This window comes from Pleurodeles waltl, chromosome 1_1, assembly GCF_031143425.1.
Source record: "Pleurodeles waltl isolate 20211129_DDA chromosome 1_1, aPleWal1.hap1.20221129, whole genome shotgun sequence".
Classification (NCBI taxonomy): domain Eukaryota; kingdom Metazoa; phylum Chordata; class Amphibia; order Caudata; family Salamandridae; genus Pleurodeles; species Pleurodeles waltl.
This window is the reverse complement of record NC_090436.1, coordinates 390,531,440-390,550,327: the sequence shown is the minus strand read 5'-3', so window position 1 is coordinate 390,550,327 and position 18,888 is coordinate 390,531,440. Positions and strand designations below refer to the sequence as shown.

Sequence of the window (18,888 nt, the reverse complement as noted above, 5' to 3'; positions counted from 1 at the left end):
CTGAATGAGGCCTATACTCACAAATATACTGCCCTCTCCTTTGCCTCAAAATCTGACAAGTTAAGAATATGGTGTTCAAAATAACATGAATTTGAAAAGAAATTTCACTCTGTGTTGACTCAAGCACCTGCTCTATCAAGGAGAAGAGACAGACAAGGCACTCCTTGCACACTGTTTATACTTCTATGGAAAGGAAAGACATCACACCTTTATTAGTCTTCTAAAACATGTTTGTCAGCATCAACTAACTCGAGTGCTGCCACAGTTTGAACAAGCTTTATTAGCACAGAACTTAGATTATGCTGCCACATCGAATCTCTACAACATATAGTCTCAAAGAACCCCCCACTGTGTTTTAAAATCCCCAAAGAATGACACACATTTTTAATTAACCTGCTTACCTGAATAAAGCAAAACACAGCAAATAACTCACCATCTCGACTAGACAGCAAATAAACAAGACCATTGAGACATGTGTCTGTAACTTCGGAAATGTTTGTTGCACATCTGCCAATAGCTTGTATCGCAGCCGCAGCAAACAGCTTATCTTGACTTTTGACATACGTCTGAAGGAAACATATGCAGAATTTAATTCTACTGTGTACCCAACCATAATAAATAAATCTGTTCTTTGACAACTTCATCAACAAAATTAATTTAAATGTGTATATGTGGCTGTATGCAGCCTCAAAGTCTGATTATTGATTAATTTGTCAGTTTTCAACAATTAGAGGTGAACTATGGAACAAATGAAAAGTGAAGGAAGCATATGAGATCTTAAATTTGCAGAACTGGAACAAAGACCAAAAGTTAAACACACACCAAAAGCAGAAATTAGCATTTCCTGATTATACGTAGCCAGAAAACTCACAAACTATTAGCTTGCTCTTTGATAGCGCTACTTTTTATTATTTTAGTCTGCATTCTAAAGTGATCACCCTTTCCAAAAATCGCAGAAGGAATATAGCTTATTGTTTAGGTACATAAAGTGCTAATGCTTCCAAAGAATTTCTAATGAGAAAGGAAGCATTTTACAAAGGTTGACACCTGGACAAACTACGCTTAGGTTTACCAATTACAGGAGTTTAAATTCATCAATTAAGGAATGACATAACACTTTACTGTAATGAGTTCACTGGATTGACTTAAAAGGTTTTTCCATTATTGCACTTAAAAAGGCAGAATGGAACATTAGTCTGGGAAACAGTCACACATTGTCTAATTCTTGGCTACAAGGGTGGCTCCAAAGAGATTCAGCCATTTGAGTGTACATGTTGCTAAGGTTTTCTTGTCATATTGGGATGTTGCCCTTGCGTCGCTTTTGGGATTAACATGCTATTTAATTCAGTTTTCATCAAAATTTATGAAGATCTCATGATATGCAACTACCAGGGAATCAAAACGAAGTGTTAACATCAAGGTGCCACAGTACTAAAGATTGTGGCAAGGTGCAGGGATTGAGGTGCACTACTGCCTATTAACACCATTTATATAAAATCAAAAACTACAACTGGTTCCTCTGGATGAACAAATGAAAAAACAACTTTCCCTCATGAGCACTTTAATGATCCCATTGGGTAGACTGAACACTGGAGGATATCTAATGCATTTCAATGCTACTAATCCTTAAAATACACATCTCATTCTGAGACAAAAATATGTTATTCAGAGATTTAACTAGCAGGACAAATATTTTTCTTTAGATATTAAAAACAATGATTAGGGGGTTAAGAGATTCAATGATTTGTCAATAAAGTCCTTGTTCTGCCCGGGACACATGTAGATGAGATGGAAAAGTGGCAGATGGAGTTGCAGAGAGTGGGAAGTGGCACGTAAGAAGCTCTGTTGTTAACTGTCACTTGCCTAGGGTGCTGGACAAGAAGATATATTGATGACAGTAGGACCTCTTTCCTTCTTATGTGTGCAGGTTGTACGATGGATGTTGTAGCTTGTGGGGACAAGAATTGCCAAGATGTGCAAGGATGGAGGGGGCTAGCCAGGTTTATATAATAATTAAAGCATCTAGTGTGTGATAAGTGATGAAGTTGTCAGTGTCTGGAGCGTGGAATACTGCAAAGCTTGGGTTAAGGAGCATGCGCTGGAATTTAAAAGTCTGATGGTGTATGGTGGTTAGAAGTTGGGCCAATGTGACTATCTGTGTGGTCTATTTCTGGGTGTGATTGTGGCCATACGCAGTGTGGGGTGCTGGATGAGGCAGAGGATTATATCTTACTTCGTAGGTTGCAGTGAAGCACAGATGAGGGGGGCAAGGCTGTTCCTGGCCCTAACAAGCTCAAACAGGCAGTGTCCTTGTCTTCTAATACTCCCTGTTGAGATGGAGGCTGAAAAATGTAAATATGTCATGTCCTGAGGAAGAAAACATGGAGCAACAAGATCTGCTTGCCTTTTTTTGGGGGTGGGAGAGTTTAACAATGGCTTGGCAAGAAACCATTGATGTCAAGTTTTGAAGGGGCAGATGCTAGGACGTTCAGTGATGTCACTTTCTGTGTAGGTGGATGCTGGGAAATGAGGTGCACTTTTCTTGACTCTCCTTTTGAAGGTTTCGTCTGAAAACACCCTCTTGAAGAGGTTGATGCTGACATGCCAGGTTAAGAATTTCTGGCACCAGCTGAGGATCTTCAGGCAGAGATCTTGTTGTTGGTTTTAATTCACATCCTAAATGTGATGGGTATGCCAAGCGGTGGGTCCAGTACTCACTGTGCCATAAGACTCAAGCTGCACCCTACTCATGAGACCCAAAAAGGATGAAACTGGTCTGGGGCTGCACATGTTTCTTTCTCAAGAGTGCCTCACCTACCAGTTCAGGATGGACTGGTCCCATTAGGAGCAGGGTCTCTTCTGATCTACCCAAGGCAAGCTCTGGCTAGACTGGTATCGTGGGCATAAAATGATACACTGGAAAGTAGAACTGAGCCCTTGCCAGTGGCTGACATTCATTGAAGATTTTCACCCATCACCTTGTTTGCTGGTGAAAGCCGTGCTTACAGCTTCATGGGGCTGGGAAACACTGATTTGGTGGAGTTGCACCAGAATTAATGGTGATGTTCCTGTCCCACCACACTCTAAATGAACCCTTAATTGTATTCCACAAGTTGCAGGATTAGAGAAAAGAGTAAACACCTACAAATCTACTTCTGGTCTTTGTATTGCATTGTGACACAATCATGGCATCACGCTTGGTCTGGGGGTACATACAATATGTCCTGGGGAAAGTTTTCTATCCTCTAGATGATTGATATCATGTATCAAACACCTCCAATGATAGATGTTGTGGAATAAGCCCTTGACTCACAGAGAACACATTCTTAAACTAAATATTAGCAAACTGCAATGCTATACAATAATTAACTAATGAAGATGCAGTACCTTGAACAGTAAAAGGCCATACACACAATGTGGATTGGTAAACAACACAACCTTATAATGATAGAAGGTGGTGTAATGACAGTAAATTGGTGGTAATATTGAAGGGAACAAAGAAGGATTAATGCACAGACATATGTAAACTGCATAAGGAAAAACTAGATGTTATTAATCTTTAATATCACTCCTACCAGATAGAAATAAAGTAACTTCTTAAAATGTATTTTGAAACCTCCAGATAACGTCAGAAAACAAAAAGGCAAGACTAACCTTGTAGGTACGGCTACATGGTCAAATTCTTTGGGAAAAAGAGATTTACCGTTTCCTTATTAAACTACTGATACAACTGTCCAAACAAGAACGGTATAGTAGTTGAAGTTTTACTTAAAACATAAAATTGAGAATGTCTACAGTACTAGTTCAAATTGCATGAACATGCACTCTTGTACGAACAACTTCTAAAACAGTGCATCCTAAACGGTGGTACAAAAGGGCAGGCAAAGAGGAGGTGTATTAGGATTATGCAGGTCTTTATCAACTGAAACATATGGACCAATCTTAATATTGATGTGATATGAGAAAATCCCCAGAGGAGATTGTATGCCACTGATAACAAGTCCCATTGTGCCTTAGACTTCCCTTTCCTTTTGTAACATAATCCATTGTTTACTCTGAATGAAACAACTAATGTTAAATCGTCTTTTTCCATCCAAATCTTCAATGAATATTCCTGTACGAACTCCAAACCCAAAGAAATGTTGGAGGCGGCATTATTTTACAAGTTCAGCTTTCTTGCAAAGGGTACGCAGTTTGTCTGTTTGTGTTCTGACATCTTAGTTTTTCATTAGTGTTGTTCGTTCATTCAAGCAGAAAGGGTTGAATGAATGGGCCCACTAGTTTTCATTGACAACACCTAGACAAAAAATGGGAGTTAAAGAAAAACAACAAATGATGACTAGTTCAGAACCAACTCCTGTTGTATAATGATGTTTTACAGAAAGGCTGGTTTTACCCATGCACTTACGGCACAGGAACTAAGACTAGATTTAAAAAACTCAAACCCTCTGTGAAAATTGAAGATTAAGGAAGAAATGTGGTTTCAAATATAGTCTTGTGCTTTTTTAAACACAAAAATAACAGGAGAGCTGTAGAGAAGATGCCCTTGTTGTAGTATCTTTTTATTGCAGATTTTGCAAGAACAATCAACAATCTGTGGCAGGCAGACATCATAGGACGTATTTAAGCGGTGTACACAGTATTTGTCGACTCAGCACTTTACATTGAATACATTTTTGTAACATTACAGCAAGTTCAATCATAGGCCAGTTACAGCAATAGGTCGCCTAATGCTCGATTCTGTTTTCTGCCCCTGATTTGACGGGTCCCAATACCCAAGTGTTTGCCTGCCAGCTCAGGGTGCCCAATAGTCACAGGGAGTTTGTAGCCTCCAGACCAGGACACTCCACATTTCCAGGTCCTCAGTCAGTCTGTCATCTCACTTAGTATATGACATTCAAATGTCTTCCGCCATGCACGACTGCCTATATCTCTCAACAATTTATCAAGAGAAAATCCCCTTGTTAGGATTTCTCCTATTTTGGGTTGCTAGCATTCAAAATCCCAGGCAGCACTTCTAGAAAGCAACTGTTTTGTAAGAGAGGATGTCAATTCTCCCAAGTACAAATAAATGCAAAGCAGACTTTATTGCCTCAACTCTAACAATCACCATGTTCCTTCCTTTTTGATAGGAGATGGTCTTATCTCTCCAAAAACAATCCACAGATTTAAATTCAAGAAAATCCCCCCGTGCATTTGGTGCACTTGCAATACCCATTACATAGAGATACGACCACGACAACGTCTCCAAGAGGTGTTCTTTGGCTCATCTTGTTAAGAGATGGTCGGTACACTAGGAGCATGCATAGGCCTCAAGAATTCTGACAAGGACAAAATTTTAGGGCTGCTTGTGCTTTCAGGATATCTAGAAGAGCTTGGCCCTGAAAAACCAAGGTGGGGTGGATGTTACCTGCAAAGGCTGATTGTCTTCTTCCTCAACACAGGCCCCTGTGATATTTACTTACTGACCCAAGTTCTTTTTGACTGGCTGCATTCTGGACAAACCACGTGTGGTAGCAGTATTGATTTTGCATGTGATCTGCTGAAAAGATGGCACATGGCTAGTTTTCAGGGTCAATACAAACAGGGAGTGGGAGATAAGATCCATATCACTTCCTGTAACTGTGGCTTTTTTGGGTGGGGTCTTGGGTTGAGTTTTATTTGTTGACATGCAAGGTAAATTATATCTGGGGAATGGGCAATGTGATAGTAGATGGAGTCAATTGAGTGCTTCCTTCTTTGCAGAATCTCTTGCATTCAGCATGAAATTCTTCTGTTGATCTGTCAAATGTCTAGGATGCCACAAATGGATAACTGTATCAGTAGCAACAACACTTGTCCCCCAATACTGCTATAACTTCATGAAGAACAGAGCCGTGGACATGGGTGCACCCCTTTCGTAATTTTCTCCTGGTTTCAGGTTGAATGTTCAAATCAGAGATGGGGAGTGGGAAACTGGAAGGTCTTCCTACCTCAAACCAAATGGTTTGACTTTTCCGACCACATCAGATGGCAAGGGGCGGAATGGGCTCTACCTGTGGAGCACTATCCCTTCAAGACCATGGTGGTCCCCTTGTTTGTTGACATCTGGACGGACCAATCGTGGATATAGGGGAGGAAAATCCATCCAACTGGATTGGAAGTCAGGAGAAAAAGTAGAAATTCTGAACCAAGCATGCCTCCAGATGTCCAGATCAGATTTGATAATGTGATAGGAGGAGTTCTGGCCGTCTGGGATTACCTCTTGAGAAAGACCCCTCATGTCCTGAGATAGAATAGGCACCACCATTTGTGTCATATCCCCCAAAGCATGGGTGTACCGTGAGAGGAGGCAGCTGGCATTAATGGACTAAAGGTACCTTATGGAAAGATATCACTTTAAGCTTTGATGGACCAGTGGGCAAAACCACAGCCAACTCCAGGGAGCGTATAAGACACTTGCAAAACACAGGCCTTGAAGTCCTGCCCTTGAGCTCCATCACCACCAGTATTCTCAGGGTCAAACATCAGGTGAACCGAGTTGGTGAAAAAATATCACGAAGCGGAGAGGAGCCATCCAAGGCAGTGAAGCATGAGGCATTATGTAACAGAGTGCTGGGGCAAAACAGCGTGGAGGCAACATAGGTTCAGATGGGTCAGTGCCGAATGGCGTCAGGGCCATAAACATGAACATATGGAAGCAGAGAGGCCCAAAGGGACATCGGATTGCACTGATGCTTTGGCATAATGTAATACATAGTGTTTAAAAAAGCTGCTCGATCTGAGCCTGGAGTCGGAAACTCGGGGAAGAATGGAGCCTGCATTGGGAGTTCGGGGTGCGAGGATCTCGGCACCAAGGAGTCTGGATCAAAGGGTTGCTTCGCTGAGTTCAGTGGAGTCATCTGAGCAGGCCCACCCAGAAAAGGAACAACTAGCTCTATGTCAAACAGCTCTGAGCACAAAGGTCCTGTGGGAGTGAAAGGGTAATGAGGTGACTTACCTTTGTTTTTTGTGCTTCCTGAAGGTGACGTTGAACAAGGTCTTAAACGTTGACGGCTCAGGCATTCGCCTCCGGACATAATGAGCTTTGTTTCCCACTCTTTTATGGGCTTCAGATGATTATTGCTACAGAATTTGCATGTATGAGAGTCATGGTCTAAAACGAGTCACCAGAGGAAGGCAGAGTGAGGGTCTGTGATGCACATCTGTTCCTCACATTCCCAACAGCGTCTAAACTCTGATTTCTAAAGGAAAGACATGGTACTACACATTTGTTTTATGTGAGGAAACATCTCAGAGAGAATGTAGTCCGGATTAGTGTCAAAAGCATAGAAAAAAGGGAACTGACATCACTGCGCCAAGGTCAGCACTATATGGCTTCTGGGGCATCACTTCACATCACTTCCGGCATCACCTGAAGTCAGCGACCCCTACCAGCGTTGTGAGATTTCGGAAACTTCCCGAGCCTGTGTGATGTCTAGAGTTTTTCTACAGGTGAGTAATCTTCAGGCAGAAATATCCATCGGAAATTTAGTTTTGATAGATGAAGAAAGATTGCAGCTTGGACCTTGTGGGGAATTCTAATAGCGGGATGACGTGTCACAATGTTTTCATAGTAACAGAGCTTGTTCTGGGTAGCTTATCTACTTGGGCATTCAAGGATAGCTTGGAACCCATTGTAATTCTAAGGTTTCTTACCTCATTGGATATTTTCAGGGGTGGTCCTAGATTATCAGCCTAGGTGCAGAGAGGGTCATAAGTTTTCTGGTTGCCACAGGTGAGTATTTCAGATTTGGAGGTGATCAATTTGGGATGGCTTCATGTCCTGCATTAGTCAACAGCCCAGAGGCAGCTACAGGTTTTGGAGTTTCCATTGTCCTCAGATGTTCCAATTTATGAAGTATTTGCGTGTTGTCTGCCTAGGTATAGTTGAGGAACTGAAAAACATTGATCAGATTCGGTAATTATTTCATCTAGATGTTGAAAAGAAGGGATGAGGAGATAAAAACTTGAGTCTCTTGCTTTAATGCTGTGAGGTGCAGATGAGTGAGGAGGCACACAGATTACATTTTTTCTATTATGCAGGCAGGATAAGATCCAAGTGACAGGGTTGCTTGTGTTTTAGGATTAAAATGTCATAAGGACTGTGCCAAAGACAGCTGAAATCTCCAGGAGACGTGAGACAGCAACCCATTCTGGTCTAATGTGTTTTTAAAGTTGTCTCACATGGGCTGATTCAGTGCCACTACCTGGATAGAACCCTTTTTGGAAGTAAAAATTAGGGAATTTTCTTCAATTAATTGTAACAACTGGACAAAGGTTGCTCTTTCTATAAGTTTGCCCAGGTACGCTCCCATCTGCAACACGTCTGTAATTATTAGAGACTTGAGGGTAGAGGTTTGTTTTGTTTAGGCCAATATTTCTGTTTCTCACTACTCAGAAATGCACACTGCTTTAACTCAATATTAGTGAGATAATTAAGTGTGGAGGCAAGATTTGTCTCAACAGTGGTTTCATATAATGGATGCAATAATGTTCCTCACAATTCCTAGGTGATTGCAATTTCAGCAATTGTTATCACTTGGACAAAACTAATCTCGTTACCATACAATATAATTCTGTCACCAGTTCCAAACAGACTTCTATTTCTTTGCTAAATGTTTATTTTATTCCAGTTGTAATGCAGTATAAATAGCTGTACTATTAAAAACACCATTAGGACAGGTTTCAACTGGCAACTATAGCCCCACTGCTAATCAAACATCAACTGTAAATTCACTATCAATTTGTTCTTCTTATGCTGGCACGTTTAAACTTTAGTGCCATTATGAATATAAGACCAATCTGTAGGGATGTATCCTGTTCTTTGGGGTTTGGGAGATGCAGATACCGGCTTGCTGGTGCTGCTAGAATGCTCAGCATCATTTGTAAAGGTCGAGTTAAAGTTCTCTATGCTTTATGACTAAATGAATACAGGAGATGCTGAATATAATGAGTCCTTTTTTGTGCTCGACTAAAATCTAAAGGACAGTCTGGTTCCTCTTCGCCCCCACCCTCTTCTCAGAGTCATGCAGTAGGCCACAGAGCTGATCACTCATGATTTTTAATCTGCAGTAAAAACGTGTAAAAGATGTCAGGGTTTAAAATGTCATCTTCTAAAGATGTCCAATACATCCACACCTAACAGACACTGAATCTTGAAAGAATGCATTCATCACAAACTATTTTTGCTCAGTGGTTCACTCTCACTTAATTACCTGTCTACATAGCTAGAAAGAGCAAATGTCCCACCATCTAAATCAGATAATTTAGGATGCAACCTCGAACGTTTGGCACTCATGAAAAAGTCTTATGCCAAGGTCCATCTTTACAAAACTACTTTGCTTCATATCAAAGAAAGGTTGCAATGAGCAGGCAATGTAGAAAAATTCAAACTGGAATATCTTAGTGACTAATAAAACTCAAATTTCAGAAACTAAAGAGTAATATTGATAATTAAAGGTTTTGCATTAAGACCGCTTTATTCCCTATGTACAAGAGAACCTTTTTGCTGATCTATGTCACACCCTCACTCAGTTAGGTATGCCAAGTATTACTAAAACCTCCTATGTATTTTTCCCTGCAGCATGGTTATTTATGCACATTGGCTATTCCACTGAAATGTAAAGAGGATGTACAGTACCTAGCATACTTCATGTTATTTTAGCGCACGTGTTTACCAGGACCATTTTTATTGAGACCATTTAGACAAGTATCCTTAATCTTTACCGATTCAAGCACTTCAGGATTGTCCCTGTTGCCATCTTTCTGTATATGTCAGCAAAAATATTTATAAACAAGACAGAAAGATAAGGTTGCTCCAAAGACAAAACTCCTTCCGTCACCAAATCATGTACTCTCACAGATTCCTCTAAGGCTTTCTGTGAAAACTGGTCGCAAAAGGAATTCAATGCCATGATGTACCAGAATCAACCTTGAACTTTACTACAATGATGACAGCAAACAAGCAGCATTCAGAATTCATCCATGCCCTCCTCACATGGACATTTACTAAAACATTCCCTCTTTTCCTTCCCCTACATTAAATTAGCACACCCATGATTTCTAGCACTTACACTAAGGGAGAAAAAAGAGAAAAGGTACAGTTAAAATCACATCAGAAATGTGTAGTCCAAATAGGGAGCATTTGATGGTTTATGTTACCAGATATGTCTGTGACCTATAATATCCTGATTGCGTGCTACTCTATACTTTACCCCATAATCAATTTCGAATTTAAGGTTGATAATATAAATAAAAGACGCAATGACATACCTGGAACTCACGGAGAACTGTAGATATGTTGGTGTCATTTGCTAAATTAGTTAGGATTTCCAGCTATATGAAATAGAAGAGACATTTTCAGCACGTAGAAACAAAACATGTTAACAGACCGTTAACGTACTAACTCACTGAAGTAACTTGACAATTAATGGTACTGTTCGATACATTTAGAGACCTTTGCCATATGTAATTTACACTATGAACTTCAAAAAATGATTTTTATTCTCTTAATAAATAACATTTCTACCGTCCTGATTAATCAAACCCAAAAAACAATAACATCTGACAATCTGCTTCAAAGGTTGACTGTTCATGTAGAAAAATTGTTGGTGAGATAAAGAAAGAGCACTGTATTGTGCTTCAGATAATCAGTTAACTACCAACATTTCTCTACATACAAAATAGGTCAATGTGTTTTCAACATTTTCACCAAAAAAGTATGTTATTTTTTTCAAGTGTAAGCCAAATTCGGTTTTGTATATGAAATTAATACCATCAACTGACGCGTATCATGCAGCAACAAGCAGCTCCCACCTGGCTCCCACGTACTCACCAGACATTGGTGACAGGCACTGCATTGTTACAGGCCCAAGCTGCCAGAAAGCGGCCACGGTGGCCCATAAGGTGGCTTTGGCAGGTGGGAGTCGCACAAAAGATCTGTTGAATGGGTGGCCCCAGAAAACTAAGCGGCCTACAAAATGCAGGTTCTACCTAGGGTCCTATATGTATTTCAGGTTTTCCCACAGAGAAACACTGGCCATATACAGAAACTCTGCACTGTGTACTTGTATGGAGGGTAAAAATCTCAGCTTGGCATAGTACGCAGCATAGCAGAGATAGGGTAGATTGGGGGTGCCCTCTTAGCTCAATTATTATGAAGCCTTCCAGTTTTGGTATATGAGCAAGTGTTCCCCCCATGGGCCCCCCACCCACACCCTCCGGTCTAGATGGAAGGGGAATCTTATCAGTTGAGATTCTTGACTGATCCCTGTTTTAGGGATTAATGGCCTTCTCTTTTCACCTTTCCAAACTTCTCACATGCCTTTTCAATACTTTTAGGAGAATATCCTCTTTCTAGAAATCTCTGTCTCATTCTACTCATCTCTTCCTGAAAAGCCACCTTTGAGCTACACTTTTTCGCTCTCAGCAGTTCCCCATAAGGGATGCTTCCTACTAGATTAATAGGGTGGCAGCTACTGGCATGTAGCAGGCTATTACCAGCTATTTTGTTTGTGAAAGAGACTGCTTTACAATTTGTTCTCAAACCTTCCAGTTGCACGTCCGATAATTCTATTCTAATCTGATATATACAGCTAGTAAAATTGAGATTGTTAATATCTTCAATGACAACTCACTCAAACTCATCAGCTTCTTCCGTACTCCTTTTCCAAATGCAAAAGATGTCATCTATATGGCGCACCCAGAGGACGACGTGTTTGTCAAACTGACAGATGCTACTCACGACCTGCTCCCCTCACCAGCTCAGGTAGCGACAAATAAGACAGTGACCAAGCTCTCAAAAAATGTCTGCTTGCCTTAATTCCCAAATCATGGGGTACACAGGTGTATAAGCTATTTACATCAAGGCCCATGAGCTTATAATGTTCCTCCTATACAATCCCATCAACTAACCTCAAAGAATCACCTGTATTCTTTATGCATGAAGAGGGGGGGGGGGGGGGGGGGGGCAGAAACCTCTAGGCACCAGGGATAATTTTTTGTAATTTTTTTTATTTTTTTTTAGAGGTGGGGAGCGACCCCTTAGGCAAGGGTCGCTCCCCTGGAGGGGCCAAATGTATTTAGGCCATTTCTGCCGCCTTTGGGGGCAGATCGGCCGAAAACCACTAGGCACCGGGGATCTTTTTTTTTTTGCGCCAATGTCACGCAAGGGGAGCGACCCCGTAGGCAAGGGTCCCTCCCGAGGGGGGAGAGGGGGGGTAAATTTTATTTAAACCATTTATGCCCCCCTTTGGAGGCAGATCGGCCTATTATAGGTCAATCTGCCCCAAAGGGGGGCAGAAACAATTAGGCACGGGATTTTCTTTTTATGCGCCAATATCACGCAAGGGGAGCGACCCCGTAGGCAAGTGTCGCTCCCAGAGGGGGTTAGAAGGGGTTGGGGGGGCAAATTTATTTTAGGCCATTTCTGCACCCCCTGGGGGCAGATCGGCGCATTGTTATTAGGCCGATCTGCCCCAGGGCTAATTTTTTTGGTTTTTTTTTTTTTTTTTTTTTAGAGATGGGGAGCGACCCATTATGCAAGGGTCGCTCCCCTGGGGGGGCAAATTGTATTTAGACCAGATCGGACAATATTAGGTCAATTTTAGGTCAATCTGCCCCCAAGGGGGCAGAAACAACTATGGCCATACCCCCACCCCAAATAAATGGGGCCAAAGTTGTTTTGCCCACTAGTGGGCAGATGGGGCAATCACCCCTGATCCACACCGGGGGGGCTGAAAGTCTACTAGATGCCAGGGAATTTTAAAAAAACAAAAAATATTGGGGTGGTGGCTACCAACCAGTATGGGCCTGGTTACGCCCCAACCTCAACTGAAGGGGGTAACAGTCTTTCAGCTCTTCCCCGCACTCTAAAACATCTTAGTTCACAGCAAGCAAGAAGGTATTTGATTATTTTGGGTTTTAGTTTTACATTTGGGCCATGAGAACTTGGCTTACTCTCAAAATCGTTCCACTTGGAATGGTGAGGGCTGCACTTTATGGACTTTGGGACGCTGCCATGTAGAAAAATCCACAAGACCTAGACACATCTGAGAACTAAACATCTGGGTGATTCCAGACTGGTGTGTTTCACATGCACCCCGCACCATTTTTTTTACCCACAATCCCCTGCAAACCTCCTACTTTGCTGGGAATCACACATTTTTCCCACGTTTTTGTGATGGAACCTTCCGGAATCTGCAGAAATCCACAAAATTCCTACCACCCAGCATTGTCTCATCTATACCTATTAAAATTCTGATGCACTTGTCAGCCTAAAGATGTTTTTTTGCAAACTGCCCTTTTGAGCCCCGTTTGTTCCCCCTCAATATCGACATGTTTTTGGCTCTTCCCTTTCACAAGCACTTGGCCCACCTACACAAATGAGGTATCATTTTTACCGGGAGACTGAGGGGAACATTGGGTGGTATGAAATGTGTCCTAGTGCTGTGATCCCACACAGAAATGTGGGAAAAATGTGATTTTTAGCTAAATTTGAGGTTTGCTGAGGATTGTGGGTAAGAAAACATTGGGGGATCCACGCAAGTCACACCTCACTGGACTCCCTCGGGTGTCTAGTTTTCAGAAATGTCTGGGTTTGGTAGGTTTCCCTGGAAGGCTGCTGAGCCCAGGACCAAAAACGCAGACGCCCCCGCCAAAAACAGGTAGTTTTGTATTTGATAATTTTGATGTGTCCACGTTGTGTTTTGAGCCATTTCCTTTAGTGGGCGCTAGGCCTACCCACACAAGTGAGTTACCATTTGTATCGGGAGACTTGGGGGAACGTTGGGTGGAAGGAAATTTGTGGCTCCTCTCTGATTCCAGAACTTTCTGTCACCGAAATGAGAGGAAAAAGTGTTTTATTAGCCAAATTTTGAGGTTTGCAAAGGATTCTGGGTAACAGAACCTGGTCAGAGCCCCACAAGTCACCCCATCTTGGATTCCCCTAGGTCTCTAGTTTTCAACAATGCAAAGGTTTAGTAGGTTTCCCCAGGTGCCGGCTGAGCTAGAGGCCAAAATCTATAGGTAGGCACTTTGCAAAAAACACCTCTGTTTTCTGTGAAAAAATGTGATGTGTCCACGTTGTGTTTTGAGCCATTTCCTTTTGTGGGCGCTAGGCCTACCCACACAAGTGAGGTACCATTTTTTATCGGGAGACTTGGGGAACACAGAATAGCAAAACAAGTATTATTGCCCCTTGTCTTTCTCTACATTTTTTCCTTCCAAATGTAAGGCAGTGTGTAAAAAGACATCTATTTGAGAAATGCCCTGTAATTCACATGCTAGTATGGGCACCCCGGAATTCAGAGATGTGCAAATAACCACTGCTTCTCAACACCTTATCTTGTGGTCAATTTGGAAATACAAAGGTTTTCTTGATACCTATTTTTCACTTTTTATATTTCAGCAAATGAACTGCTGTATACCCGGTATAGAATAAAAACCCATTGCAAGGTGCAGCTCATTTATTGGCTCTGGGTATCTGTAGTTCTTGATGAACCTACAAGCCCTATATATCCCCGCAACCAGAAGAGTCCAGCTGACGTAACGGTATATTGCTTTCAAAAATCTGACATCGCAGGAAAAAGTGGAGAAAAATGGCTGGTTGTTTTCACCTCAATTTCAATCTTTTTTTATTTCAGCTGTTATTTTCTGTAGAAAAAACACTTGTAGGATCTACACAAATGACCCTTGTTGAATTCAGAATTCTGTCTACTTTTCAGAAATGTTTAGCTTTCTGGGATCCAGCATTGGTTTCGCACCCATTGTGGTACCTAACTGGAAGGAGGCTGAAAGCACAAAAAATAGTAAAAATGGGGTATGTCCCAGTAAAATGTCAAAATTTTATTGAAAAATTGGGTTTTCCAATTCAAGTCTTCCTGTTCTTGAAAGCTGGGAAGGTGGTGATCTTGCCACCGAAAACCCTTTGTTGATGCCATTTTCAGGGAAAAAACACAAGCTGCCTTCTGCAGCCCTTTTTTCCCATTAAAAAAATAAAATAAAAAATGTTCACTGTATTTTGGCTAATTTCTTGGTCTCCTTCAGGGGAACCCACAAAGTCTGGGTACCTCTAGAATCCCTAGGATGTTGGAAAACAAGGCCGCACATTTGGCGTGGGTAGCTTATGTGAACAAAAAGTTATGAGGGCCTAAGCGCGAACTGTGCCAAATAGCCAAAAAAAGGCTCGGCACAGGAGGCGGAAAAGGCCTGGCAGCGAAGGGTTTAAAAGTACTGAGGAATCCTTGGAGAGGCAGGAGGTGGGAAGGAAGAAGATGACAATAGCGGATGAACCTGGAAGGAACACAGAGCAGTACCTGGGTATAGGTTTTGGAGAAAGGGATTTCGGGGGAAAGGATTAGGTGGTAGAGGTTAAAGATGGGTAACTGATATTTTAGATGGCTGTTCTTAACTTATGACGACAGAGTTGACGACAGAGTTAAAAATAAATTAAACATTTTTGAAAGTTACATACCTTCAATGTTTTAATCATGGTTGGATCAGTAGATCTAACATAGAAACTCTTTAAAAATGGTTCAAACATTCCCTAAAACAAACAAACAAACAGAAATAAATAAATACATACAAAGTAACATCATGGAAAATAAAGAATGTTCAGAGCATAAAATATTTCATATTAGATTCTGATAAATGAAAGACATACCCTTTTTTGAATGGACATGGTTGCAATATTCTGCAGGACGATATACTGGACTTCCCTATAGGACAAAGAAATGATTACATGTATAAGCTATTTGTTCTATCATATACTAGAATTAGTGAATACATATAGTGCATACTATGATATGGAGCTAACCAAGAAATATTTAGCATCTATATATATATATATATATATATATATATATATATATACACATACACACAACTAATGTTTGTGTGTGTATACATACATGCACTCACACAAGACATTCCACATTGAAAGTTGCCACTGTGTAGTTATAGCTCAGAAATATTTTCTGTTAAAAAGGCACTTTTTATTTGCCTCTAACTTTTTGACTTTTGACCCCATGGACGAACCAGGGTAAAAAAAGGAATAATTATCAAGCTTAGCTTAGTGTAGTCAGCTAAGGTCTGAACTCCCAAATCAAATACAATACTTGCTGATGACAAAAACGTAAAATGGAGGGTGGAAGGAGTGGGGGAGGGGTTGAGGACATGTGGAGCAGGAACAACGGATCAGGGGGCTTTAATTAAAAAAGAAGTTGTGTTTTAGCATTTAGCTCCGACAGGAAATGATGATAGTGCCTACAGCTAAACCACTGAATGGATTTAGACCAAACCTTATGTGAAAGTCTAAATTTATTCAGAAAGCACACTATCATTGTTTTGATGTAAATGCATTAAGTAACTTTTAAGAAAAGCTGATTTTAAAAGTGTAACACTTTTTTAAATAGCTGGCATTTAAATCGTGATCCATAAAATTGGGAATCCTGTCAATCACAAGTCACACGCAGTAGGGGTTGGTAGCCTGTGGCGGACTGGTGGCCAAAGCCCAAGAGCTGCTTGGCAGCTTTTGCCAGGTTGCTTGCGAGTTGGACCCTGGGCCTGGGTAAAGGCCATGTGCGGGATGGGTTTGCAGCTTTCGTCAGGTTCGGGGCATTGTGGGAGGTTTAAAAAAATATTTACTTAAAAAAAAAAATAGAAATTCACTGGGAAAAAACACAGTTAAAAGCGGAGTTACGTCTCTGGCTCAAAAGTGCAAGCCAACTAAAACTCGCCACTTATGTTAGCAACGCACATCATAGTGCCTGTGCTCCACTGATGCCTTTGCCAGGCAAATGAGGCTACCCCAGAATCTTTCTTCTCGAGCCACAAACGAGCCAGTACTACACATGGATTGCAGATAAGGCATTTAAATACATTATATGAACGCATAAATATGTTCACTGGTTTCTGCTATGCTGTAGATTGGAGACTTGTTCTTGGAGTGGAATGCATTTTCTTCCTATATACATTTTTAAGGGAGGGGAGTGATAATAAACGTGGCCCAAAAGCACGTAATTTAGAGCAACTGTACTAATAAAACACACAATCGCACATTCCTTACTATCGTGCAAAGCCAAATTAAAGTGTATTACTACAATACAGCAATATAGACAAAGGAAAACACTTTTTACTGGCTCTCAGATTCTACTTAACAATTATTTAACACAGAATGAACTCTGCAGGCAGTAATGGAGTCTCTTGATTTGCCATACTTAAACTGAATCCCTTGCATCTTGGATGTGGTTAAATACCTTTTGTTAGAACGACGTACGGATGACAAAATACCAACGCATTAAGCTACCTATGCAGATGCACAGTGAGAGAGAATGCACGTGGCCAAATAAAAAATGAACATTCAGATTCATTACTATTGTGAAAAGTTCAAATGTATTTTATGGATGACATGTCGGTTAAGGCAGAACTAGAAAAACAGAAAATAACGGGGTGGGGAAATATTAATGTGACAGTATTACAAAGCACGTTTTTTTTGGTTACAACAAAAACAAAAAAATGAAACAATGAGATATTTAAAATACATTGCACGTATTGACAATCTGAGGCACACAAAGTGATTTACCCAGAATTATATGGATGTTAGTTAAGTACTTAAAACATTAACAGACCACAGGACGTCTGGGCAGAATGTAAGCAGCAAAGTACCTAGGGCAAACGTCAGTCCTGGTTTCAAGGGATAGCATTTGTAAAAACATCTGCACCAACAGCAATTAGTTGAACTGTGCCTACTCTTTATGTGAGGCATCTAGCCTGAAATTAAGCTCTTTTAGAAGGAGGTAGAAAACGAGATCAGAGCACCAGAGTGTCTTCACGGGTGGAGTGAAAGGGGAAAGTCTGTAGACACCTACAATGGAGAAAATCGTTACAACTGAAGCCTATCGTTGTTAGTTTAAAGTGTGAGGGAAGCAAATGCTGCAGCTTAAAGACTGATTATCCAGATACTGTTTATGGATTGAGCGATAACTAAGAAGAAGGGTGTTTAGAGGGATATAAGTTGCTGATTACTGGTCAGAAGTGGAACTAACGGACACATTTCACTTGTTTGTTCAAATAATAACAGTTTAGGGATCTGCAGGTTGGACCTCAATTTTATCCACGTCAGACCTGGTAAGAGGTGAGCTCCAGTAAACAGAAGCCTTTAAAGTTGACAGTATTTTGGAAGACTGGACTAGCTGAGCTCATAGGACACAGGTAGGATCCAGAAACGCAGGAACTACTATTAATCTTTTGTGGAAGACTGAAGAGAGTACAATTTGCATCAGAGTCTAAAGATAAAAAAAAACACTCTGAATAAAAAAATAGTCATAATACTCTGCATCTAGGGATCTCTGTTATCTAAATGTGGGCATCATAACCAACATGCTGCCACAGATCAGCAGATATGATGCTTAAACAATGATTCCACCCAATCTAATTTATTTTTCCAATTACATCTGTTGTAACATATTGATATGTTTCTCTTTACTGTCATTTTACTTTCTGACTTACAACACAACCATTGTGTTTTGAAAGCAGGCTTAGAGAAAACGTGGACAACAGAGGAAGCACAGGAAAGGTACCTGGAGATTAGTACCAGAACCTGAGGAGGAGCAGCAATCAACAGGGAGCAGCCACGGGGAGGGAGATGCTTGAACTTCCTATTTTTACTCTGCAGTCAATGAAGACTGCTTCAATGCACAGCTGCCAGCAAATGTTTGGGTTTCTCCAATTTGATCACCTTTGGATATGAAATTCTCTCCTTTAAATTTGTTTGTATTGATTCAAAGCTCTAAAGCTAATAACTTACTTATCAGACAAAGTTACTTTTCAAAAAGACTCTCGAAATGCCTACATACACACAACCAGCTC

The 18,888-nt window shown here is 40.9% G+C and overlaps 1 protein-coding gene across 3 annotated transcripts in view; it reads right to left on the bottom strand.

Annotated features, from left to right (window-relative positions):
* The window catches only part of AP3B1 (adaptor related protein complex 3 subunit beta 1), a 1,440,584-nt gene that overhangs the window by 891,990 nt on the left and 529,706 nt on the right, over positions 1–18,888 (bottom strand). For all 3 annotated transcript variants that reach the window (XM_069223388.1, XM_069223395.1, XM_069223382.1), the window contains exons 10-13: positions 15,683–15,737; positions 15,494–15,565; positions 10,294–10,356; positions 434–566 (exon numbers count right to left, since the gene is read on the bottom strand). In XM_069223388.1, coding sequence (XP_069079489.1) covers positions 434–566; positions 10,294–10,356; positions 15,494–15,565; positions 15,683–15,737 — 323 coding nt within the window. The remainder of the gene's footprint in view (positions 1–433; positions 567–10,293; positions 10,357–15,493; positions 15,566–15,682; positions 15,738–18,888) is intronic.